The following is a 27,993-nucleotide window of genomic DNA, read 5'->3' as shown; positions in this document are numbered from 1 at the left end:
TTTTTTATTTATTTTATTTATTTATATTTAATGTGCTGTACAACAGCGAGTGCCCAATTATAGTTCAGCACAAACAATATAACAAAAAAAAATACAAAAATAATTATTACACATAAATAATTACAATTAATTACAATAATGACGATGAATGGATAAAATACATAACTAAGAATACTATGAGACAATGATACATAAATGATAAATCGTTACCAAGAGCAAACTAAGTCTATACATTGAAGGGATCGAATTCGCAGCCATGCATGTTGGCATTTTTAATGCATCTGGAGACTGGTGAAAGAAATTTCGAATTTCTAATATAGAAAAGTTTGTGGGCTCTCATATCTTTTGTTGGAATACGTAAGGTAATATTATTTAAGAAAGAGTCACAGGATATATCACCTTTGAGGAGTTTACAAAAGAACAGATAATCTAGCTCATGGCGTCTAGCATATAGATTTTGACAATTAAAATATTCACATTTTCTCTCATAACTGTACCCGGAATTAATGGGCAGAAATCTGAATGAACATAAAGATATACATTTTCTTTGTATATTTTCTAATTTAGCCGAGTCCGTAGTTGCAATCGAGTACCAAGCTACAGATGCATATTGCAGTTTCGATCGCACCAATGTATAGTATAGCATTAAAAGAGAATCGGGCGTGGAAAAAGAATAATATTATTCCTAACATTCTGATTGCGTGATTGTAAATGTAATCAACGTGACTATGAAAATACAATTTACTGTCAATGAATATTCCCAAATCTTTTACCGCAATCCGTTCTGTTAATTAGAACATTATTAAGATAATAATTAAATTTCAATGAAGAAGTTTTTCTAGAATAGTAATATACGTTACAAGTGCGGTATGTTGAAGTTTTCATGTTCGAGGAAAAGTTTGAAAAAGCGAAACGTAGTTGAGCTTTTTTAATTTCCGAGAATTGAAAGAAAACATACCGCTCGTGTATCGTACATTATTTTGTGCGAAGATCGTTTATTACATACCTGAAAGAGGAATTTCTAATTAGTTGCAATGAAATGCCCATCTTGGTTTCTGTTCAATGACGGCAAATTTGCAAAACAAAAATATCTATCTTCAACATTGTTGCTTTAAAATGTTTTCTGTGTTTACTATAGGTACTCCAGTAGGCCGTGATATACGTCTGTCTTTTTTTCCCCCAGTCTATGATGAGTCTGGAATCTTGTTGATTTTTTCACGGCTTCCTTAATGTTACTTGCATCACGAATGCAGTAACTTTAGTGGAGTTGTAGAGTTTTTTTTATTTTCCACATAAAAAACCCTATTTTATATGAGTATATTAGGGTTAAATTTTCTATTTACTTGAGATAATATAACATGAATACATTTTGAACATTTTTTTTTCTGTCGTTGTTATGAATAAGAGAAATGTAAACTTAATTTTACGACTGATACAACTATCAACACAAATACATAAGAAGTCTACATCAATCATAAAGAAAGCGCTTAATTATACAAAATAGTTTAAAAAAAATAATATCTGTAAATACAAAACATAATTGAATAACAGTAACTTAGAATTTAGCATGAAATAATACATATTGCGTCCATAAGTCAACAAATATTATGATACATACTAGAGCAAAGTGGAATATACAGACATAATCATACAAACAAATATTTGATACACAAGTAAATTTATAATTTACACACACACATCCTTTTATAGCATATGATAGATGGACAATTCATATTACTTAAGGTTAAAATTTTCAAATAATACACACAATACAAGAACAATATTGACACTTTCTTCTAGTGATGTGGTTAATGAAATTAATGAATATTTTGCGACAACATTTTCTACTGAAAATGTTGTACAATGGCTTATTGTAGATCATATTACATTTATTTAGGCGCATTTCAATGCTGTATCGTCTATATCCATAAAGTGGGCAATCAAATAACAAATGTTCTACTGTTTGTTCACTTCCACAAATTAATTTTTGCAAATATTTAAAAACAATAATTAACAGTGCAATTTAGGTGAAATTGTAGTGGTAAGTTTCCAATTTATAATTATTACTATATTGAACGTCTCTAAAAATAATATGTTAAAAGCCTAAAGCAGTAAAATGAACTAAAATGAATAGGGTAAACTAGGGTCTGCTGGACAGTCGGGCATGTTGGACACTCCGTACTTTAACGTGTTACCACGCCACTTGTGGGCACCACATTCAGCTAGAAGTCAATGACGGAAGTAGCCCCATTCGTGTCCAACATGCCCGACTGTCCAACAGACCCTAGTTTACCCTATGTCTCTTAAGCGGTAAGAAGAGGGAAATTGTTATGTGTGTTACGTTGGGAATACTGAATATGGTATTTCACACTTACCGCGTATTGGTTTTGTGCTATAAAATTGTTGCTATAAAATGTTTTCTGTGTTTACTATACTCCAGCAGGCCGTGATATACGTCTGTCTTTTTTTTTCCCCCAGTCTATAAATGCGAACTTGAAACAAACGGTAAGGTTATGTAATGATTTATACGAATGCAGTAACTTCAGTGGAGTTGTAGAGTTTACTTAATTTTTGCAAATATTTAAAAACAATAATTAACAGTGCAATTTAGGTGAAATTGCAGTGGTAAGTTTCCAATTTATAATTATTACTGTATTGAACGTCTCTAAAAATAATATGTTAAAAGCCTAAAGCAGTAAAATCAATATGTCACTTAAGCGGTAAGAAGAGGGAAATTGTTATGTGTGTTACGTTGGGAATACTGAATGTGGAATTTTAGACTTTCCGCGGATTGGTTTTGTGCGGAAACCAAGCAAATACGCACGATCTCGCACAAAAGGTTATTACATTAGTTTTGGATAATAATAATAATAATTTATTTATTTTATTTATTTATTTATTATTAATATTTGTGTGCTGAACAACAGCCAGAGGCCAATTATAGTTCAGCACAATACACAAACAGAAGATACAAAGGTGCAAAACAAAAATAAATAATATCTTAAATAACAAAAACATACATAAATAAAATTGAGTACAAACAGTAAAAACTAATAATCAAAACGAAACTAAACCTTAAAAGGATCTAAATTGTGCCCATGCAAATTGGCATATTTTATGCATCTACAGACTGGAGAAAGTGATTTTGAATTTCGGTTATAAAAATTTTTTTGAAATCTTAAACCTTTTGTAGGAATACGAAGGCTGATATTGTTTATGATAGACTCACAATCAATATCACCCTTAATAACTTTGCAAAAAAATTGATAATCAAGATTTAGACGTCTAGCATAAAGGCTACAACAGTTAAAATATTTACAGGTAATATCATAGTTAAAGTCAGTGGAATTGGGTATATATCGAAAAGCACATAAGGAAATAAATTTTCTTTGAATATTTTCCAATTTAACCGAATCGGTTGAAGTAATAATAATAATAATAATAATAATAATAATAATAATAATAATAATAATAATAATAATAATAATAATAATAATAATAATAATAATAATAATAATAATAATAATAATTTACTATGGCAGAAAAGATGATCTTAGCCTTTTTGTCTCCCTGATCTCAAGAATTTATACATGAAAATGAATGTAATATGTTCCTCTTCGAAACTAAGAGTCAGGAAGTGATAGGTAAGAAAGTAGTGTAAAGAATAAGGGTGCAAGTGTAAGTGGAAATCTAGTAGGTGAAAGTGAAAGCGTGGGGGGAAAAATAAAAGAGGAATAGAAGAAGAAATAGAAAGAAAGACAAAATCAGAAATAAGGCAGAGACGAACAGTAAAGAAAGGTCAGAATTTGCGACAGTTGAGGATTTAGTAGAGATATTTGATATGTGTAAAAAAAAAAAGTGGGGTTGTGATCAAAAAGTGCAAGTAAAGTGAAACTGGAAAAGATCGAGAAGTATAGGGGAGAGAGAAAGTGTATAAGCAGATGTGTAAAATAAAATATAAGTATTTATAGGAAGTGAGAATAGTGACAATGGATTAGGTGTAAGCAGAATAGTGAGAAAGTGAAAGTGAGCGCAAATAGGAATGAGTGAAAATAGTGAGAAAGGGTTGAGAGAAATGCACAAGTTACAGCATAAAATTAATACTAACATTTGAATGTTGGAACAGTAATTGAATAAAAGGTCAAAGAACAAATAGGCAAATAATTCAATATGAAAATTTATAGAGAAAAATTGAAATTGAGATTTTAGTGAATAGTAGTTAGAGGATAAGGGGGGTGTGAAAGTAGTATATAATATTAGATATATTAGGATTAATGAACAAGTAGAGAATATATATATTGATGTACCGAAGTACATATGATATTTCCGTGCAGATATTCTGCGTCATCACATGATGGAAGAGTGATGGAGCGGAGAAAAATTCTCTCCGGCGCCGGGATTTGAACCCGAGTTTTCAGCTCTACGTGCTGATGCTTTATCCACTAAGCCACGCCGGAGAGAATTTTTCTCCGCTCCATCACTCTTCCATCATGTGATGACGCAGAATATCTGCACGGAAATATCATATGTACTTCGGTACATCAATATATATATGATATGCGTAATAAATCACTTTGTGATTTAAGACGGCGCCCATACCGTCGGATCCCGGCCAATCAGTCACTCATCTGAGTGCACCTCAACACATGTATGGACTTCGGTCCTGCGTTCATAGACATCTATGACGCAGTGCAGAGGGCGGCCACCTGAGGGAACCCCAGAGATGGAGCTTAATCTGAGACGATTCTAAACGGCGTCGGGATTGTATCCGGCGTGGCTTAGTGGATAAAGCATCAGCACGTAGAGCTGAAAACCCGGGTTCAAATCCCGGCGCCGGAGAGAATTTTTCTCCGCTCCATCACTCTTCCATCAAGTAGAGAATAGCAAATGAAATGTAGAGAAATACTGAAGGGGAGATTGACCAAGTAACAAAAAAGGTACATAGCTTAATTGGGAGTATGTGTGTAGACGTGTACTGCAAATACTGTGTTATTGTAATAATATGTTAATGGTGGCACCGGATACAGAAACGTGAGGTACACCATTACATGTAAAGAAGTGCTGTGAAGAAATATATACCATATATATCATATATGTTCCTCTTCACCCTTCCTATCAATATCCTATTGTTAGATTAATGTTTCATACTTCATTTTGACAGACAGGAGTCCTATAGCATTTCATTTCCAGTACAGTGAACACACTTCTTTAATGCTCGATTAATGAAATTAGTACAAGAATACTAGTTCTTGTTAAAGTCAGTACGGCAGTGTATAGTCTATCAGAAGAACTTAAAATGTGGCAAAGCATACCGGCGAAGGATCTGTCCAGCAGTTTTAAACCTTTACTTGCGCTGTCGAAGTTCACTTGCCTGATCCCATTTGATTTTATTAATGAAGAGGCGAAAGTCCGAGTGAAATACCTCATACTTTTATCAGCAGGGTGCTTATTTTTCATACTTGCTTTGTGTTACCATTTATGCAATATGTCTTCACTCCATTCAGACTTGCCACAGAAATTAAGGATTGGAATCGATCTACACGTCGTTGGCGTACCAGTGACCGATATCGTCATCTTAGTACACCTCTATGCACACAGTGGTTACATCCGCAACATATTTGAAAAACTCTCACAGATAGATGAAAGAATAGAAATAACACAGCGAAATAAGATATATGTTCGCACGAGATCCAGGCTTATGAGAGATGTAATCACTGCTTCTGTCTTTGCGTTGTTGGCTTATGCACTGAACTATTTTCATAACATGGACGGAAAACTGTTAACATTTCTTACAAAGACAGTGGAGAACTTAAACATGACGTTTGGCTGCATTTTAACCCTGCAGCTTTCAACATTAGTCCGCTCGTTGCAACAGAGATACCTGTACTTCAATGAACAGCTTCTGGAATGTTTCAAGCTCAAATCTTCAAATAACCTCTCTAGATATTTGGAGAACTCTAAGGTTAGGTTTATCAACTGTTACAAATGTTCCACTACAACAACTGAAGTAAACGAAGTACACAAGATAAGTGTTGTGCGACTCATGTTCATCGAACTGTATGACTCTGTAGGTTTGATCAACACTTATTTTGGCCTGCCTCTTCTCTTGTTTATGTTAACGTCTACAATATCCTGTGTGGCTTATATTTATTACTATATATGTTTCAATGCTTCGAGCTTTATATATTTGTTTACTGCCATATTTTTTAGTGTTCTGGATCTTATTATTTGTGTGTTGATAACGACAAGTTGCCATAACACGGTAGAAGAAGCAAACAGATCCGCAATATGCGTGCAGAGGATCAAGGCTCTCTCGGGTTTAGAATGCGGGACAGTGTCAGAGTTGCAGAAGTTGTCGGATCATCTGAGGGAGATGAGAGTCGAATTCTCAGCCTGGAACTTTTTCAGACTGGACTTGTCTCTCTTGTCGATGATAATCAGCGGAGTCATCACCTACATATTGCTGATGATACAGTTGAATTAACTCAGCAGTTATGAACTTTAGTGAACCACTATTGCTGCATTTTCTGATAGTGTGTTGTCTCTCTTGTCGATGATAATCAGCGGAGTCATCACTTACATGTTGCTTATGATACAGTTGAAATAATTCAGCGGTTATGAACTTTAGTGAACCAGTATTGCCATCTACTGCATTCTCTGATAGTGTGTTGTCTTTCTTGTCGATGATAATCAGTGGAGTCATCACTTACATGTTGCTTATGATACAGTTGAACTAACTCAGCAGTTATGAACTTTAGTGAACCAGTATTGCCATGTGCTGCATTTTCTGATAGTGTGTTGTCTTTCTTGTCGATGATGATCAGTGGAGTCATCACTTACATGTTGCTTATGATACAGTTGAACTAACTCAGCAGTTATGAACTTTAGTGAACCAGTATTGCCATGTGCTGCATTTTCTGATAGTGTGTTGTCTTTCTTGTCGATGATGATCAGTGGAGTCATCACTTACATGTTGCTGATGATACAGGTGAACTAACTCAGCAGTTATGGACTTTAGTGAAACAGTATTGCCATGTGCTGCATTTTCTGATAGTGTGTTGTCTTTCTTGTTGATGATGATCAGTGGAGTCATCACTTACATGTTGCTGATGATACAGGTGAACTAACTCAGCAGTTATGGACTTTAGTGAACCAATATTGCCATGTGCTGCATTTTCTGATAGTGTGTTGTCTTTCTTGTTGATGATGATCAGTGGAGTCATCACTTACATGTTGCTGATGATACAGGTGAACTAACTCAGCAGTTATGGACTTTAGTGAAACAGTATTGCCATGTGCTGCATTTTCTGATAGTGTGTTGTCTTTCTTGTTGATGATGATCAGTGGAGTCATCACTTACATGTTGCTGATGATACAGGTGAACTAACTCAGCAGTTATGGACTTTAGTGAAACAGTATTGCCATGTGCTGCATTTTCTGATAGTGTGTTGTCTTTCTTGTTGATGATGATCAGTGGAGTCATCACTTACATGTTGCTTATGATACAGGTGAACTAACTCAGCAGTTATGGACTTTAGTGAAACAGTATTGCCATGTGCTGCATTTTCTGATAGTGTGTTGTCTTTCTTGTTGATGATGATCAGTGGAGTCATCACTTACATGTTGCTTATGATACAGTTGAACTAACTCAGCAGTTATGGACTTTAGTGAACCAGTATTGCCATATGCTGCATTTTCTGATAGTGTGTTGTCTTTCTTGTTGATGATGATCAGTGGAGTCATCACTTACATGTTGCTGATGATACAGGTGAACTAACTCAGCAGTTATGGACTTTAGTGAAACAGTATTGCCATGTGCTGCATTTTCTGATAGTGTGTTGTCTTTCTTGTTGATGATGATCAGTGGAGTCATCACTTACATGTTGCTTATGATACAGTTGAACTAACTCAGCAGTTATGGACTTTAGTGAACCAGTATTGCCATATGCTGCATTTTCTGATAGTGTGTTGTCTTTCTTGTTGATGATGATCAGTGGAGTCATCACTTACATGTTGCTGATGATACAGTTGAACTAACTCAGCAGTTATGGACTTTAGTGAAACAGTATTGCCATGTGCTGCATTTTCTGATAGTGTGTTGTCTTTCTTGTTGATGATGATCAGTGGAGTCATCACTTACATGTTGCTGATGATACAGTTGAACTAACTCAGCAGTTATGGACTTTAGTGAAACAGTATTGCCATGTGCTGCATTTTCTGATAGTGTGTTGTCTTTCTTGTTGATGATGATCAGTGGAGTCATCACTTACATGTTGCTTATGATACAGTTGAACTAACTCAGCAGTTATGGACTTTAGTGAACCAGTATTGCCATATGCTGCATTTTCTGATAGTGTGTTGTCTTTCGTGTCGATGATAATCAGTGGAGTCATCACTTACCGTAAACTGGGGTAAAGAGGATCACATATGGTAAAGTGGATCATATGTGTATTGCTTAGATAAGTCAGCGCCACATGGATCACACATGCAAAGAAAACCTTTCTTCTATAAATGCCACTAAAAATATTTTTCTTTGCATGTGTGATCCATGTGGCGCTGACTTATCTAACAATACACATATGATCCACTTTACCACATGTGATCCTCTTTACCCCAGTTTACGGTACATGTTGCTGATAATACAGGTGAACTAACTCAGCAGTTATGAACTTTAGTGAACCAGTATTGCCATGTGCTGCATTTTCTGATAGTGTGTTGTCTTTCTTGTCGATGATGATCAGTGGAGTCATCACTTACATGTTGCTGATGATACAGTTGAACTAACTCAGCAGTTATGAACTTTAGTGAAACAGTATTGCCATGTGCTGCATTTTCTGATAGTGTGTTGTCTTTCTTGTTGATGATGATCAGTGGAGTCATCACTTACATGTTGCTGATGATACAGGTGAACTAACTCAGCAGTTATGAACTTTAGTGAACCAGTATTGCCATCTACTGCATTCTCTGATAGTGTGTTGTCTTTCTTGTCGATGATAATCAGTGGAGTCATCACTTACATGTTGCTTATGATACAGTTGAACTAACTCAGCAGTTATGGACTTTAGTGAACCAATATTGCCATGTGCTGCATTTTCTGATAGTGTGCTATTGAGAGATATCGCAACCAGCCAGCCAGCATTTCATTTCTTTGATGAATATATAATTATTTAGATCAAGCGATTTCCTTTTGACTCCGGAACTGAATTGAAGAGAGTGATCCCAAAACACGTTGAGTCCATTTCATGAAAGGACTGGGCCAGTTGCATAGCGTCCGAATGAGTTGCAGGTCATAATGCCAGCGAAATTGGTCCAGGATCCAACGCCGAAAGTTACGCAACATTTGCTCTTATTGGGTTGAGGGAAAAACTTCACCCAGGTGACTTGTCCCAAGCAGGATTTGAACCCAGGCCCGCTCGTTTCATGATTAGGCGTGCTAACCACTTCACCACAGCGGTGGACGTGATGTAAAATGTTTTCTTTATCCATAAATTTAATAAATGTGATTTATAATTATAAAATTGCTTAAAATACGGCCGTTAAAGTAATATGTACAATAAATAATGTTAAAAATTGTTCAGTCTTATGACTTATCAATTTAATTTTAACATTTATTAATACATGTTAAATATAAATAATGTATGAACATCTTCGCCTTTTACGACATCATGAGATACAATTTGCTTATACAATATCTAAATTACATAGTGGAATTTTTGTTTTTTTCTTATAGTAAACCATCATATTGGTGTTATAATAATAGGTAACATTGACTCGCGAGTTTTATGTAATAACCTAATAACTGACTTATCTGAAAATAAAAACATGAATTGTAAATTTGCAACTCATAAACTTTTTAACTTTTTCATGTTCTCTCGCTTTTATTTTATTGCTGAAACTTGTGTTTACAATATCATGCTCTTTCAACTACATTCCTTAATCAATATTTATTTTTATTTTGTGTTGGAGGAAAATATTGATATTTGACCATTTAAAAAAATATTTTTTATCAGACAATCTGTCAAAGGTAGAGAAATGATCTTGCATCTTATTATAGATACACACAAAAAATTTCATTACAGAATATTGGATACTTTTTGACTTTTGAGGGAAACGCTTCATCACTGCACAGTGAACTGCCACCCATTTTTGAATTTTGAAAAAAAAAAAAATTAAATTGTAAAAATACTTTTTTTTTCGTGTAGCAGAAGGACAGTCTTTTACACATACTTCTTCTTCTTCTTCTGCCTTTCCAAGGATTGGGGTTTATCCCGTTCCGCGCCAAAGACATTATTCTTGAAACTGGTCTTTCCATCTCGTTCTCGGCCGTCCTATATCCCGTCTTCCATTCGGTTTATAAAAGAAAGCTTGCTGCGGTAGTCTGTCAGGGGACATTCGGTTGACATGCTCTTGCCAATTTTCATTATTGTACAAGATACAGTAATGGAGGAAACAAATATTGAATTTTGCAAAATTTTACTGCTGTAAACTGTACCTAACCCCTTAAGGCACTCAGTCCACTACTCGTATAATCAATTACATTAATGTCAGCTCCTTACATTAGCTAACATTCAACAAGAGAAACACGCTCTTGTAGATCTCTAACATACAACGCAGTTCTTCAGTCCTTGTTAAACGTCTTTAAATATTCAACCACATTTGAATGACCATTTTCCGCTGCAATATGCAGCGCAATCCATCCATCGTCATCAACAGCATTGATATTCGCACCATGAATGAGTAAGCATTCGACAACAGACAGTTGCCCTCGAAATGCTGCAAAATGCAGTGCACTTCTTCCTCTATAGCTACGTGTGTTTACATCCAAATGGAGATCTAACAAATATTCAACAACTGGTAAATTACCCGCAAATGCTGCCATATGCAAAAATGATTCACCTTTTAGGGCCACAGAAGTGAACAATGCTTGATTTTTCATTAAATATTTAATAACAGATAAATGACCTTCTAATACTGCTAGATGAAGAGGTGTGAGTCCATATACATTAGGAATGGCACTTTCTACACTGTGACTGAGTAAGCACTGGACAATAGGCAGATGTCCTTCACGAGCTGCATAATGTAATGCAGTTTCTCCTCTCATGTTACGTATGTTTACCTCTAACTGTCGATCCATTACATATTCAACAACAGATAATTGGCCACTGCGTGCTGCTTTATGAAGAATTGTATCATTTTTTATGTTTACAGCTGTTGGTAATGCTCCATTATCCACCAAATATTTTACAACAGACAAATAACCTCCACATGCTGCCAGGAATAGAGGCGTCTCTCCATTTGAATCAGTAGCGTTAATATTCGCATTGTGTCTGAGTAAGCATTCAACAGTAGACAGATTTCCATGACTTGCAGCTATGTGCAGAGCGGTTGTACCACATTGATCATGTGCGTCTACATTATGTCCCTGTAGCAACAGCTTCATTATTACTGAAATATCTTCAGTTTCACAAGCATACATTAAAACAGTATACCCATTTATATCATGTATGTAATTTATGTGGGTTTTGCAGTCACTTGCTTTTTTATTTGATATTTTAAGTTTCCATTTCGATATCATGTTGGGTATTTTGTGAACGTCACCTCCATCTAAAATAATGTTAACGATTTCATACTGTTTGTTCATTATAGCAATATGAAGAGCAGTTTGCATTGCAGAATTCAGTACAGTGTTCATTAGATCAAGTCCTTTTCTTTGAAGATATTTTGCTAATTCCAGATATCCTTTCTCAGCAGCTTCTGACAGAGCATTAATGCCGTAGTTGGAATCGGTAATATTTTGTTTTAAGACAGGTAATTTGCCTCTTTTTCGTCTTAGGCTATGCTTTTCAGTCTTACACCAGTGTAGCAACAACTCTGCTACAGCCCAGGATTTATTTCTTTCAGCGTAGTCGAGAGCATCACATCCTAGGACGTCTTTCATATAAATATCTCCTCCACTTATCAGCAATTCCTCAGCAATGTCTCTGTAATTATAAAATGCAGCAATTTGTAAAGCTGTCCTGTCACATTTATCTTTCTGGTCAATATACGTTCCTTCATGCAAGACTTGTTTTACTTCGTTTATGTCGTTGTTGAGTACAGCCATGTGTAAACTAGAATTTTCACAAATCATGTAGTTCAGCATTCTAAGCATAACTTGCAGCTCGGGTTGATAGAAACACTTACTGAGAAATTTTTTATTGTGTTTGTAATTTCTCATAAGCCACAGTGCGCAGAAGTATTCTGCAAAAGAACGATGAATAAAGTGTGGCTTGTTATTCACAATTCCATCTACAATTCCTATAGGATCATTTCTTTCCTCTAGTTTTTCAAGATAACTTTTTAAATCTTTCCAAATCTCTTTTGGCCTTAAAATACTTCTATCTGACTCGGGTACCATTACTGCCAAAGAACACACGATGTGCATTTCGTCAAATTCGTCATATAATTTCCCGAACGTGGAATTGAACACTACATTCGTTAGAGAAAGTTTCATTTTGTCTTTAATAAAAGTGTCGTACTTGAATTTCACTGATTGCTGGAAGAGTTCCATGAGATTAATAGTTTTTGGAAGTGTTACATTCCCCTTATCTTTGAAAATTTGGAGATGATGTTGAAAGCTCTCTGCCATCATTTTGGTTTGTAGGGGAATACCCATAAACTTGGACTCTGCTTCTGAAAGATTTTGTGTGGTGATGTGAACTACTTTTTGAGCAAATTCTTTTGTTACTGCTCTATCAATGTCTGGAAAAGTAGTGGTCCAATAGTTTTCAAGGTAAGATAATTGATCATAGACGGAGAAAGGTAATAGTGTGTGGGATAATACACAGAGTTCTTCCTCTAGCAACTTCTTCATCACAGGACGAGAGGTTATCCATATCTGAGAAATCCCCATTTTTATCATATATCTTATTAAAGAGATAACAGTGTTCGTGTAGTTGGGATTTATTTCATCCACTCCATCCAGCAGGACCACGATATTTTTCGTATCGTCCATGGCGTTGTCAAATAAGAATTTTCCCATTGCTGAGTCGTCTATACCTGCAGCAGAGAGCAAGAGTTCATTCATAAAGTGTAACGATGTGTCTCCGACTATATATTTTTCCAATATATGTGTTTGGTCATTCAACAAAACTGGAATTACCCACTTAGATGGATGCATTCTCTTTAAATTAGAGCTAATGTACGACACGAGCGTAGTTTTACCCATTCCTGGCTCTGCGATAATGAGAATGATTCTATCGGGAATGTTGAGCATTTGGTCTTGGTTGTAACTAACACATTCACTGTGATCTATGTATTTTTGTATGACAGAAATGTCACCCTTCGACGCCTTCCATATGAGTTTCTTATCGCTTTGTAGTTCAATCCAGTGGACTTTTGGATGCCTTTCACATAGAAAGTCGAAGTCGAGGGAATTTTTTATTATTATAAAATAACAGACATTAGGGTTAAGTTCCCAATTTTCATTGTAACTGTAGTCATCATCTTCTGTTCTTGTGTGATCTCTCGAAATTTCTTCGTCCGCCTTGAGAAGAACGGGACAATTGAGATATTTGTAATCAAGGGCATAGATATCGTATTCATTTAAGAGATAAGGCATATTTTCTTCACGATCACCACTAAGAGCAAACACACCAGGACCTGCACTTTTACTCACAATGGTGTTCTGTAGAAAAATATAACGAGTTATTGATCTTGGAATGAAGTGATCTATTGCAGTTTGAAGACTCTTCCCAACTGTGATGTCAGTAGATGTAAGAATTTGTAATAAAGTATCCTCATTACTTGATAGTTTTCTGATATCTGTGAGAAGAGATCGAATTGTGACTTCGAAACCTTGTAAGAGGACTTCCTGTTGTTCAATTCTATGTTGTGAACTTAGGTCAAGCTGGCTGATGTTCGTGACATCTGTGAGGTAGTTATCAGATCTTACAGGCACACTAGAGACAATAATAAGCCTCTTGTTTGGATGTTGGTTATATATAAAGTCTACATTCTCTTCAACTTGTTCCCACTCCACTACCAGTGTAGTACACCACTTACTGGGCCACAAAGCTAGGACTTCCTGTTTTGAAGTCAACAAGGACTTCAATTCTATCACAATGTGAGGAGTTTTCAAATTTTCACATATCTTCAAACAAGTGAGTAATGTTGATTTTGTAACAATATTTGTCTCTGGAATGTTTGGAAGTGACAATGAGTCTTTTTTAAATTTTATTCTAAGATTATCCATTTCTTTCCTTTTGTTTTCACTTAGTTTAGATAGTCTATATTTTATTATATTCTGCCAAAAATCTGCTTTCTCTGTTAAGTAGAAATTTTCCTTTTTCTACCAGATTGAAATGGCTTCATACATTTCCTTCCAAATGGATACTGTGTCGATTTCATTGGTGCACAAGAGTTTTTGAATCTCTTCCTGGATTATGCCATCCATTTGCTCTTCGTTCGGCTGATCAACAAAAAATGACACGTTACGAAGAAAATCACGGCAGTCTTCCAGATCTCTTAATTGGCATTTGATTCTTCTGAAGTCCTCTAAACGTGTAATTGATCCAATTGTTTTTAACGATTCTTTCGACAGTGATGTCTTCAGTTGTTTAGTTTTGTTCAGTAACTCTTCTTCTGAAATATTTTCTAAATCAACTGACTCTAAAAATTCCTTGAAATGGGAAACATCTTTAAAATATTGGAAGATGTCGTCATCTGAAGTTTCATTGAACGAAAACACAGCGGAAGCTTCACTGTTAACTTGTAGAAGAGGTTGAGAGATGGAGTGTGATTGTCTATGCCTCTGTGATAGTTGAGGGTTCATCTTCGCGTTAGTGAAGATGACGTACTCTGAGTCCTCGTAGTCCCCCTGAAACACAGGGTGTTCCCTGCTAACATCACGGAATCGCTCTTTAATTTCAGTATATGACTTATAGTACTTGATGAGATTGAAGTCCCCGATCTTCTTGAGATTTGTCAAGTCTCGAAAAGTGATTGGATACTTGCTGGTCTTATGCTTCAGTTGTATAAAACACGTGATCCATTTTTCAGAGTCGTTTTTCTTGTAGGCTATGACAACGTCATCAAATGCACCAGCTTCAGCGAAGTTTGTAGCAATACGAAACTGTTGTGTGTGTTGCAGGGCTCTCAGGAACAACAGGGCGGGGACTTTGATCTCATACTCCTGTCCAGCTCCATCGGCACATCCCTTTGTTTTCTCGAATTTCAGCCGCTCTGTGGGTTTCTGTAAGCATTTTAACACTTATTGAAATGAGGTTTCATATCATCGCCATTGTTCGTCAAATACCTTAAGCCAGTTGTTCCCAACGTTTTTTGACTGACGACACACTTTACTGAACGTCCAAGATATCGCGACACACTGACTTGTTTTTAATAATAATAATAATAATAATAATAATAATAATAATAATAATAATAATAATTTTTATTTATTTATTTAGATTATTAACGTGCAAAACAACAGCACAAAGCCAATTACAGTTTAGCGCAAGGTACAAAACAAAACGGAAGAAATGATGATGAGTATGAATGATAGAAATGGCAGTGAGATGAAATACAATCAATATAATAGTCATCAATAATCTCTGACCAAATGCAACAAAGTAAATAGCAATATCTGACAATAATAACAAATAAGGATATATATCATGATAAACTCAAAAGGTGATATACTACACATTAAATGTATCCAAGCTTAATCCATGCAAATTAACATAGTTTATACATCTGCAGACCGGAGAGAGAGATTTTGAATTTATATTATAAAAATGTTATGAAATCTTAAACCCTTAGCAGGAATACGAAGACTGATTTTGCTTATGAATGATTCACAATCAATATCGCCCTTAATGACTTTACAAAAAAATAAATAATCAAGATCTTGACGTCTGGCAAATAAACTACAGCAATTAAAATATTTACAGTTAATCTCATATTTATAGTCATCAGAATTTGGTAAAAATCTATAAGAACACAAGGAAATAAATTTTCTTTGAATATTTTCCAATTTAGCCGAGTCAGTGGAAGTAATGGAGTTCCACACAACAGATGCATATTCAAGCTTGGATCTAACCAATGTATAGTATGAAATTAATAGACACATCGGAGTAGAAAAAGAATAAGTTATAGATCTAATTAGACCAAGCATTCTTAATGAATGGGTATAAATATATTGCACATGATCATGGAAATATAATTTTGAGTCAAGTATGACACCAAGATCTCTAATACTAATTTTCTTAGTAATAATAATAATAATAATAATAATAATAATAATAATAATAATAATAATGATAATAACCAGTGCTTGCTTTTGAGAAAAAGGTGGTGGAACTCGTGTGTAGAATATTTTACAGCGAACGGGGAGATGATTACTGTTTATTGCACGGGAATTTTGTCGTTTTAACCTCCTTTGCGTCCAACTATGACTTTCAAGGTCTAAGCCGTTTCAGCGCTTTCCATCCAGTGTCGTAGATAGGTAGATGTTAACACGCAATCTAAAAAGTACAATACTTGTGTGTCAAAATTCCCAACCTATCTATTCTGGATGTCCGATAAAAGATTTTTATTATCATTTTTGAAAACTCGTCTATTTAAATTACTGTGAAGTCTGCGCTTGGTGGGTTGCATAGAGTTTCTCAATAAGTGGGATGATTGACAGGCGAACATGTAAATTATCTTCAAGATGAAGCAATCTGTTCCTTTTTTTTATTTTATATTTTCTTGGTAGAAAAATGCTGATTCACAAACGTATAAATTTGAAAACGGTAGTTCTAAATAAATTTTTAGTTTATTCGGCACCAACGACTGATTTGACAAAACTTTTCCGCATACAGTATAAGATACTCGGGATTTTGTTTATATTCATCTCCACGCCACGCCACGTACAAATACCTATGCATCACTATATTTACGAAACGCAGTACGTTTTTGTGAACCCTGAAGGGAATTTTCACTCACATTATTTGAAATAGCACTGCTGTCATCTAACCCAGAAGTTGATTCAGATTGTCTTTTTCGAATTAAAAATTTGTCCGTGATAAAATCTAATTAAAGCAGTCTTGATAAAATAGTCGCACTGTCACCCGCTTGAAACTGACCAATATGTTCTGACGATTCTAAACGCTGTTTTACATAGGTTGGATAAAAAGTAATGGCAACACTGCTGTCACGTGACGATGGTGCGTTCGAGAGCTGCCAGCTGTGCGGACATGAACAAGGACTGTTAGATGAGTTGGTGCAACCAGCGGCGACAGTACTCTGTCAATCTACTGCAGTGTGTAGAACGTTGACTTTGATAGGGATAGTGCGAGCGCCCTAAGATCATGTTTACAAAACTAGAGCAACGTTCCTGTATCAAAATTGAAGTAGCACGAGGTCATAGTGCACAAAAATGTTTTCAGGGACTGCGTGAAGCATGTGGCGATGCAGCGTTGCCATATCGCACAGTGGCACGATGGGTTAAAGCGTTTCGGGAAGGCCTTGTTGGAAGTGCTGTGAAGGTGATGTTCATTGTGGCGTATGACATTGATGGGGTAATACTGCACCATGTTGTACCTCCAAGGCAGACGGTAAACGCGGATTACTACTGCAGGTTCCTGCAGCACCACCTTCGTCCAGCCCTCAGGAGAAAACGACGACACTTGGGGGTACAGAACACCATCATTCTTCATGATAATGCAAAGAGTCATACCGCTGCTGCTGTCAAGGACCTCTTGCATCGCTAGCAATGGGAGATTCTGGAACATCCTCCGTACTCACCCGATATGAGTCCATGCGATTACGATCTTTTCGCCAAAGTGAAAGAACCACTGCGGGGGACTCGGTACAATAGCGGAGATGAACTTATCCGAGCTATAGGGCGGTTAATATGGAACATCAAAATGGACGCGCTGATGGTGTACGACGCCTTCCAAACATTTGGCAAAAGGTGATAAATAAGGGGGGCGACTATATTTAAGATACGTAAATGTTGTACCCCTGTGAATAAAGCCATGTCAGAAATATCGAACTGCTGCCATTACTTTTTATCCAACCCATGTATACTGGGAAGAGTAAACGAATTACAAAGCATTGTTGCAGGTGTTCACTTTCATTTGAATTATACCCAGGCAGAAAAATTATACTGAGCATTGTTGCAGGTGTTCACGTTTAACTGGTGAAGTCTGTGTCAAAATAAAATGTAGCATATCAAAGACTTCGTTGTAAATAAAAAAATCGTTGTAAAGAGACTTTCTGGGTGGCATAAAATTGATTTTTCAGTTCCAAAATTCCGCGACACACTCCATGGGGCTACGCGACACACAGTTTGGAAATCCTGCCTTAAAGCACTCGTACCACCAGAATATAATAATAATAATAATAATAATAATAATAATAACAATAGGCCTAATAATAATCGTAATAATAGGCCTAATCATAGTAATAATAATAATAATAGGCCTAATAATAATAATCGTAATAATAGGCCTAATCATAGTAGTAATAATAATAATAATAATAGGCCTAATAATAATCGTAATAATAATCCTAATCATAGTAATAATAATAACAATACGCCTAATAATAATCGTAATAATAGGCCTAATCATAGTAATAATAATAACAATAGGCCTAATAATAATCGTAATAATAGGCCTAATCATAGTAATAATAATAATAATAACAATAGGCCTAATAATAATCGTAATAATAGGCCTAATCATAGTAATAATAATAATAACAATAGGCCTAATAATAATCGTAACAATAGGCCTAATCATAGTAATAATCAGGGAACGGATTTATATGGACTAAAAATATATGAAATATGTAAATATATATGTAGTTATTTTTACCAAAATATGGAATTAAATATGGATTTTTACCAAAATATGGAATTAAATATGGACTTAAAATTATAAAAAAATGACTATGTACGTTAAATATTGGTACATTTTAATCAAACTAAACAAAAAATATAATGGACGTACCTTATCTTCCAATGTAGTTTCAACAGAACACAATTTTTATTGTCTGTTACCATAACAATAGGTTACAAACATTTCTTTCAAGTGCTGAAAAGTGAATCTTCTTCTATTGTCTCTGAGGATAGATTTATACTGACTAAAAGAGCGTTCGACGTCACAAGAAGTAACTGGTACATAATTCAATTTCACAATGTCTGCTGGGGATAAGTCCAAGTTAATCTTCACTGTTGATTCACCACTCATCACAGCAACAACCTTTTGTAGTTCTTCATATCCAGGGTTTTTTGAAAGTACAGTGTCCACCTTAGCTCTTACTGCATCTGCAACTTTACCTCTACCACGATTCAGTTGTTCCACAGTACTATTTATAATTTCAAAACTTTCAGATAGTGAAAGGTGCCTATTTTGGAGACTTTTGAGCGTTTTTATGATGCATGAAAATGTATGCTGAATGTGAGCTAAGTCATTCTTCACACTTATGTCACAGGTAACTGTTTTCGCAGTATCAATTGAGACTGCATCTTCAGAGTCCAATGCAAGGAGAACATTGTTAATAGAGTCTATATGTTCGGCATAATATTCAACTGCTTCTAGCCATGTACCCCATCTAGTTAAAATTGGCTTTGGTGGCAATGGAATTTCAGGGTACATTTCTTTCAACACGTTAACTCTACTGGGAGCTTTGAGAAATACTTTTTTCACTGATGAAATCAACAAATCTACTTTAGGGAAATTGTCTCTGACCACTTCTGCCACACGATGAAATGCATGCGCCACACAAGTAAAATGAGTCAATTTAGGATATACAACAGATAATGCTTGTCCAGCTTTGACCATATAAGGGGCAGCATCGCTAATAAAGAATAACACATTATCGTACATAATACCCTTTGGCCACAGGATACCCATAGCTTCGTTGAACAGTTTAACTATAGTTTTGTTATTGCACTTTTCTAGAACATCACAATGTAAAAGAATTCGTTCAGAATATTGTTCACTTAACAAACCGATAACTACATTACCAACAAGTCTACCTTCTTTGTCGGGAGTCTCATCAATGGAAACCCAAATTGAACTATCTTTAATTTCATCTCTTATCTTCTGTATTGTCTCATCGTAGATGGATGGAGCATACGTCTTCCTAAGTGTTGACTCATCCGGGATTGTATGTTGAGTATATTTTTCAAGGAATTCCCTGAAGACCTTATTCTTTAGTTTGTAGAGAGGAATATCAGCAGAGATGAGAGAACGGCACAGGTCGATGTTAAACTCAGATCTTACATTCGATGTTGTTGGTTGTGTTAAAAACAATTGTCTCTGCTTGGAATTTAGTTGTTTGTTGGCCTGATGTTTAGTAGTTGTAATGTGTTGTTGCACCAGGAACTTTTGTGTAGATGATACTGCACACTGACACAAATTACAAAATAATATTTTATTGTCAGTTCATAAACCATCTTCTTTAAATTCTGAAATGTAACTTGTTAGTTTTGATTTTAAATTGACTGAATGACGTACTTTTGGCATATTTACCGTCTTTATAGTATGATTTACAAAACTGAACCTATGTGTACTCTGACTGGCATTTCACTGTTGAGCTGCACAACTGAAGTCTGTTAAAAATTTTAAATTAAATTAATACAGTTTTGTAACTTACTTTCCCATTGTTGATAGGACTGCTAATTTTCAAATAACTCTGATGTTAAAGGGATTTTTCAACTCTACACATTGTGAAACATAAAGATAATGCAAAATATAAATTATATTAGCTTTATAAGTAAATATGTATTTACATATAAATCCTTTCCCTGAATAATAATAATAACAATAGGCCTAATAATAATTGTAACAATAGGCCTAATCATAGTAATAATAATAATAATAGTAATAATAACAATAGGCCTAATAATTATCGTAATAATAGGCCTAATCATAATAATAATAATAATAGGCCTAATAATAATCGTAATAATAATAATAATAATAGGCCTAATAATAATCGTAATAATAATCCTAATCATAGTAATAATAATAATAAAAATACGCCTAATAATAATCGTAATAATAGGCCTAATCATAGTAATAATAATAATAATGACAATAGGCCTAGTAATAATCGTAACAATAGGCCTAATCATAGTAATAATAATAATAATAATAATAATAATAATAATAATAATAATAATAATAACAATAGGCCTAATAATAATCGTAACAATAGGCCTAATCATAGTAATAATAATAGTAATAATAACAATAGGCCTAATAATTATCGTAATAATAGGCCTAATCATAATAATAATAGGCCTAATAATAATCGTAATAATAGGCCTAATCATAATAATAATAATAATAATAATAATAATAGTAACAATAGGCCTAATAATAATCGTAATAATAGGCCTAATCATAGTAATAATCATAATAATAATAATAATAATAGGCCTAATCATAGTAATAATAATAATAATACGCCTAATAATAATCGTAATAATAGGCCTAATCATAGTAATAATAATAATAATAACAATAGGCCTAATAATAATCGTAATAATAGGCCTAATCATAGTAATAATAATAATAATAATAATAATAGTAATAATAGGCCTAATAATAATCGTAATAATAGGCCTAATCATAGTAATAATAATAATAATAACAATAGGCCTAATAATAATCGTAATAATATGCCTAATCATAGTAATAATAATAATAATAATAATAATAATAATAATAATAATAATAATAGTAATAATATGCCTAATAATAATCGTAACAATAGGCCTAATCATAGTAATAATAATAATAATAATAATAATAATAACAATAGGCCTAATAATAATCGTAACAATAGGCCTAATCATAGTAATAATAATAATAGTAATAATAATAATAACAATAGGCCTAATAATAATCGTAACAATAGGCCTAATCATAGTAATAATAATAATAATAATAGTAATAATAACAATAGGCCTAATAATTATCGTAATAATAGGCCTAATCATAATAATTTATTTTATTTATTTTATTTTATTTATTTAGAATATTAACGTGCAAAAACAACAGCACAAGGCCAATTACAGTTTTGCACGATACAAAACAGAACAAAACAACAAATGATGATGGGAATGAATGATAGAAAATGGCAATGAGATGAAATACAAACAATATAATGGTCTACATCAATCATTGATCAAATAATAATTATAAAATTATAAATTTAGTACAATGAGAATTGAAATAATGGAATGGTCTACATGAATCAATAGACCAAATGCAAGAAATATATGGACAAATAATTATTAAAATTAGATCAGTGAGTTAAAACTCAAAGATATACTACACATTAAATGGATCCAAGTTGAATCCATGCAAATTAGCATATTTAATGCATCTGCAGACCGGAGAGAGAGATTTAGGATTCTTATTATAAAACAATTTATGAAATCTTAAACCATTAGCAGGAATACGAAGACTGATATTGCTTATGAAAGATTCACAATCAATATCACCCTTAATGACTTTGCAAAAAAATAAATAATCAAGATCCTGACGTCTGGTGAACAAACTACCGCAATTGAAATAATTGCATTTAATCTCATAGTTATAATCGGAATTTGGTAAAAATCTATAAGAACACAAGGAAATAAATTTCCTTTGGATATTGTCCAATTTAACCGAGTCAGTGGAAGTAATGGAGTTCCATACAACAGATAATAATAATAATAATAATAATAATAGGCCTAATAATAATCGTAATAATAGGCCTAATCATAGTATTAATAATGAAAATAGGCCTAATAATAATCGTAATAATAATAATAATAACAATAGGCCTAATAATAATCATCGTAACAATAGGCCTAATCATAGTAATAATAATAATAATAATAATAATAATAATAGGCCTAATAATTATCGTAATAATAGGCCTAATCATAATAATAATAATAATAATAATAATAATAATAGGCCTAATAATAATCGTAATAATAGGCCTAATCATAGTAATAATAATAATAATAATAATAATAATAATAATAATAATAACAATAGGCCTAATAATAATCGTAATAATAGGCCTAATCATAGTAATTTATTTATTTATTTATTTATTTATTTAGAATATTAATGTGCAAAACAACAGCACAAGGCCAATTACTGTTTAGCACAAGATACAAAACAAAACAAAACAAAAAAAACAACAACAAATGATGATGAGAATGAATGATAGAAAATGGCAGTGAGATGAATTACAATCAATAAAATAGTCTACATTAATCAATTGACCAAATTCAACAGATAAATAGCACAAATAATTATTAAAATTAAATAATATTGTAAAGATATGCAATTGACAAGAATAGTATGATAAATATCTTAACAAATGGCATAATTAATAACACTGACATAAAGACTCAAAAGATATACAACATCCAAGTTCATTCCATGCAAATTAGCATATTTAATACATCTGCAGGATTTAGGATTTCTATTATAAAACAATTTATGAAACCTTAAACCTTTAGCAGGAATACGAAGACTGATATTGCTTATGAAAGATTCACAATCAATATCACCCTTAATGACTTTACAAAAAAATAAATAATCAAGATCCTGACGTCTGGTAAACAAACTACCGCAATTGAAATATTTGCAATTAGTCTCATAGTTATAATCGGAATTTGGTAAAAATCTATAAGAACACAAGGAAATAAATTTTCTTTGAATATTCTCTAATTTATCCGAGTCAGTGGAAGTAATGGAGTTCCATACAACAGATGCATATTCAAGCTTGGATCTAACCAACGTATAGTATAAAATTAATAAACACATAGGAGTGGAAAAAGAATAAGTTATAGTTCTAATTAGACCAAGCATCCTTAATGAATGGGTATAAATATATTGCACATGATCATGGAAATATAATTTTGAATCAAGTAGGACACCAAGATCTCTAATACAGTCTTTCTTAGTAATTACAACATTACTAAGAGAATAATTAAATTTTAAGGAAGTAGTTTTCCGTGAGAAGGAAATAACAAAAGTTTTGGATTGATTAATTTTCATTCCATTTTCAACAGACCAATGTGAAATTGAATTAATGTCATTTTGAAGAATTTGACAATCAACCGAACTATTAATTTTACGAAAGATTTAGAGATCATCCGCAAATAAAAGGCAGCTAGAACTTATTCTTTTACTTATATCATTTATAAATAATAAAAATAGGAGAGGTCCCAATGTAGACCCTAGAGGAACTCCGCATAAACTATTAAATGGAACCGAGAGAGAATTACCTAGTCGAACACAAGACTGTCTATCTGTTAAATAATTTTCAAACCAATTAACATAGTTAGTGGAGAGACCAAAATTACTTAATTTATTTAATAAAATTATGTGAGGAACAACATCAAACGCTTTGCTAAAATCAAAATAAATTGAGTCAATTTGACCTTGATTTTCAACTATAGACATTATAAGATTCAGATAGGAAACTAAATTAGTAGTAGTAGATTTCCCTCTTGTAAATCCATGTTGGACCGAATTGATCTTATTTTTGACATAAAATGAAATGTGTTTGTGAATAATTTTTTCAAAAATTTTAGAAAAATTTTTAGGATTGAAATGGGTCTATAATTAGTAACACTGTTTTTATTACCGTTTTTGAAAACTGGAATAATGGATGCTTCCTTCCAAAGTGATGGGTAAATTCCTATTTTTAAACTAAGATTGAATAAAAAAGTTAAAATGGGTATGAAAATATTAGAGCAACCCTTGATTATAAAATTAGGAATGCTATCTGTACCTTTAGATTTATTAGGCTTTAGCTTTTTAATAGCTTTAGTTACATCATCGAATGTAATTTTAGGCAGGGGCAAACATTCAGTAATATTAGAATCATAATTAATGAAATTAGAGTTGCAATTTTGTTGAACAGATTTAAATTGACTAGCAAATGCATTTGCAATTTCTTTTTCATCTGTGATGTGAACGCCATTTATTATTAGTTCTGTGGGATTGCTATTAGTTTTTCGAAAAGTTTCTACATATTTCCAAAATTTATTTGGTTCATGCTTTAGGTTATCATCAATTGATTGTAACCATTTGAATTTATCGGATTTAATCATGGCTTTGACTTGTTTTCTAAAATTAGAAAAAATTTGATAATGATGATCAGTTTTATATTTTTTGTAATTTTTATGAGCTTTATTTTTTTTCTTTATAAGCTGACGTAAATCGTTTGAAAACGTTAAATCGTTTAGGATAGTGCGATTTTTTAACAAAGGTGACAGGGACACAAAGAGATATAGCATTGCATATAATTTGAGACAAGGAATTTGCAGCAGTGTTTACATCAGTAGTCTGATATATGCTAGTCCAATTATAATTGTATAGAATGGAATAAAGATTCAGATAATCACCTTGAGAATAATTTAAATATGAACTGATATGACAGTGTTCTGGTAACGATAAATTTACTTCAATATAAATAGAGATAGATGGATGATAAATATCCTCTAAAACTAGAGAGTGATCGGCAAGTTTAACTGTATTGTTATTGACATTAGTAAAAACCAAATCAAGAAGATTTTCACTCGTAACGGTAGAGTTAATTTGATTTAATCCAAGAAGGCAGGACGAGGAAGATGAATCCTTAGCCTAATAATAATAATAATAATAATAATAATAATAATAATAATAATAATAATAATAATAATAATAATAACAATAATAATAATAATAACAATAATAATAATAATAACAATAGGCCTAATAATAATCGTAATAATAGGCCTAATCATAGTAATAATAATAGGCCTAATAATAATCGTAATAATAGGCCTAATCATAGTAATAATAATATTAACAATAGGCCTAATAATAATCGTAATAATAGGCCTAATCATAGTAATAATAATAATAATAATAATAATAACAATAGGCCTAATAATAATCGTAATAATAGGCCTAATAATAGTAATAATAATAATAGTAATAATAATAATAATAATAATAATAATAATAACAATAGGCCTAATCATAGTGATAAAAATAGTAATAATAATAGGTCTAATCATAGTAATAATAATAATAATAATAATAACAATAGGCCTAATAATAATCGTAATAATAGGCCTAATCATAGTAATAATAATAATAATAATAATAATAATAATAGGCCTAATAATAATCGTAATAATAGGCCTAATCATAGTAATAATAATAATAACAATAGGCCTAATAATAGTAATAATAATAATAATAGTAATAATAATAATAGTATTAATAATAATAACAATAGGCCTAATAATAATCGTAATAATAGGCCTAATCATAGTAATAACAGTAATAATAATAGGCCTAATCATAGTAATAATAATAATAATAATAATAGACCTAATAATAATCGTAATAATAGGCCTGATCATAGTAATAATAATAATAATAATAATAGGCCTAATAATAATCGTAATAATAGGCCTAATCATAATAATAATAATAATAATAATAATAATAATAATAATAGGCCTAATAATAATCGTAATAATAGGCCTAATCATAGTAATAGTAATAATAATAATAATAATAGGCCTAATAATAACCGTAATAATAGGCCTAATCATAGTAATAATAATAATAATAATAATAATAATAATAATAAAAATAACAGATAAAATACGTTGTGAAATATTATTATTGTAACTTACTTAAGTTAAGAGTTAATCTGAATAAATATACAGAGTAACCCGTTTGGGAAGACAAAATAAAATCGCTGTAATGTGATATAACTGTTGCTTTTTTCAGTAATCTGTAAATACATTCCAGAAGGATGAAGTAGCGGCTCACCCATAAGGGCTGCAGAGTACAGCCCTTCTTGGAATTAAAAAATAAGCGAAGTGCCATATTTGAGTAACATGCAGGGAATTATGTACAGTCTTTAAAGACAGGTCTATGTAAATAAATTCTGATATTTGAGTTCAGCTATAACTCGTGTAGATAAAAAAATACTCTTCACTGATGGGGTTGTGTTGGCTTTAATCAGCAGACCTACAGTTATACCCTACTACCATATGGTCGTGCTACCGTATTGCACTTGTTAAAAAATCAAGTCTTTCTGTCAAAGAGAATCAACAGAATTATTCAAATCAAGGTAATTTTTAAAATTTGAATCTTATTTAGCTGATCGTTTTAATTCCTCGCCGAACTCCACCCAATAACGTTGTTTCTTCTCCGTATTTCTATATTCTTTCATTGATATTTATATAAAACACATATTTGGTAATTTTACAGTTTTCTCGCAATTTCTGGTTCCAATACAACATAATCGTAGTAACATGTGATCTTACTTCATTCACACAATCTAAAGTCGCGACGCTGTTATTCCCGGCGTGACTCCTCCCCATTGCTTACGTCTTAGGAAGTGAAGGTTCTATAAAATTTTTAGTTAGGTAGTATCGTTCGCCATTTTTGTTCTTTCGTTGTCGAGCTACCATACGAGGAATCTATTTGCCACACCGTTAAACATTATCATGTCGTAGCTCCTATGATAATAAATCAAACGCAATGTAATTCAGCAAATAATTGAGCGGCAAATAACGTCTTCGTGTGCTTTCTGCGAACGCCAACGAAAGAGCCAAAATGGCGTACGATTATATTAAGTATTTATCGAGCCTTAAGAAATGAATAACGTCTTCCTCAGCGAATCACAAGACGCACACGTTTAAATGTAGCCGACCTGCAACGCGATTGGCTGCCGGAAATTAGAGCGACGGGACTATAGTTACCCTACTTTTATTACATTTCTAGATATAATTATTAATTTTAAGTTAATTAGAGATAATAACAAATAAGACGTAGTTACCGTATTTTTTTCGCTTTGTTCTCCCATGTTTCAAACCTCGTTCACCATCTCGACAGTCGTGTTCATTGTGTCTCTGTCACTTCCATATCACAAGCCTACTGTGAAGTCTGCGGAGCGTGACTTATTTCCTGAGGATATCTTATCTGCACA

The 27,993-nt window shown here is 32.9% G+C and overlaps 1 protein-coding gene across 1 annotated transcript; it reads right to left on the bottom strand.

Annotated features, from left to right (window-relative positions):
- Window positions 1–15: 15 nt before the first annotated feature.
- Window positions 16–27,990, bottom strand: LOC138714521 (uncharacterized). The gene is made up of 2 exons (XM_069846619.1): window positions 27,844–27,990; window positions 16–15,232 (listed from the first exon to the last, which is right to left on the bottom strand). The coding sequence occupies exons 1-2, from the start codon at window positions 27,868–27,870 to the stop codon at window positions 14,330–14,332; spliced, it is 930 nt and encodes a 309-aa protein (XP_069702720.1). The 5' UTR covers window positions 27,871–27,990; the 3' UTR covers window positions 16–14,329.
- Window positions 27,991–27,993: the final 3 nt, after the last annotated feature.

The sequence above is a fragment of the Periplaneta americana genome, chromosome 2 (assembly GCF_040183065.1).
Source record: "Periplaneta americana isolate PAMFEO1 chromosome 2, P.americana_PAMFEO1_priV1, whole genome shotgun sequence".
Taxonomy (NCBI): Eukaryota; Metazoa; Arthropoda; class Insecta; order Blattodea; family Blattidae; genus Periplaneta; species Periplaneta americana.
Note: the sequence above shows the minus strand (reverse complement) of the source record. Positions and strands in the feature narration are given on the sequence as shown.

Coding starts and splice junctions, on each gene's coding strand:
- LOC138714521 (XM_069846619.1), bottom strand. CDS start 27,870: ATGGGAGAACAAAGCGAAAAAAATACG. Junction 15,233..27,843: donor AACAAAGCGAAAAAAATACG/GTAACTACGTCT, acceptor AAATGCTTACAG/AAACCCACAGAGCGGCTGAA.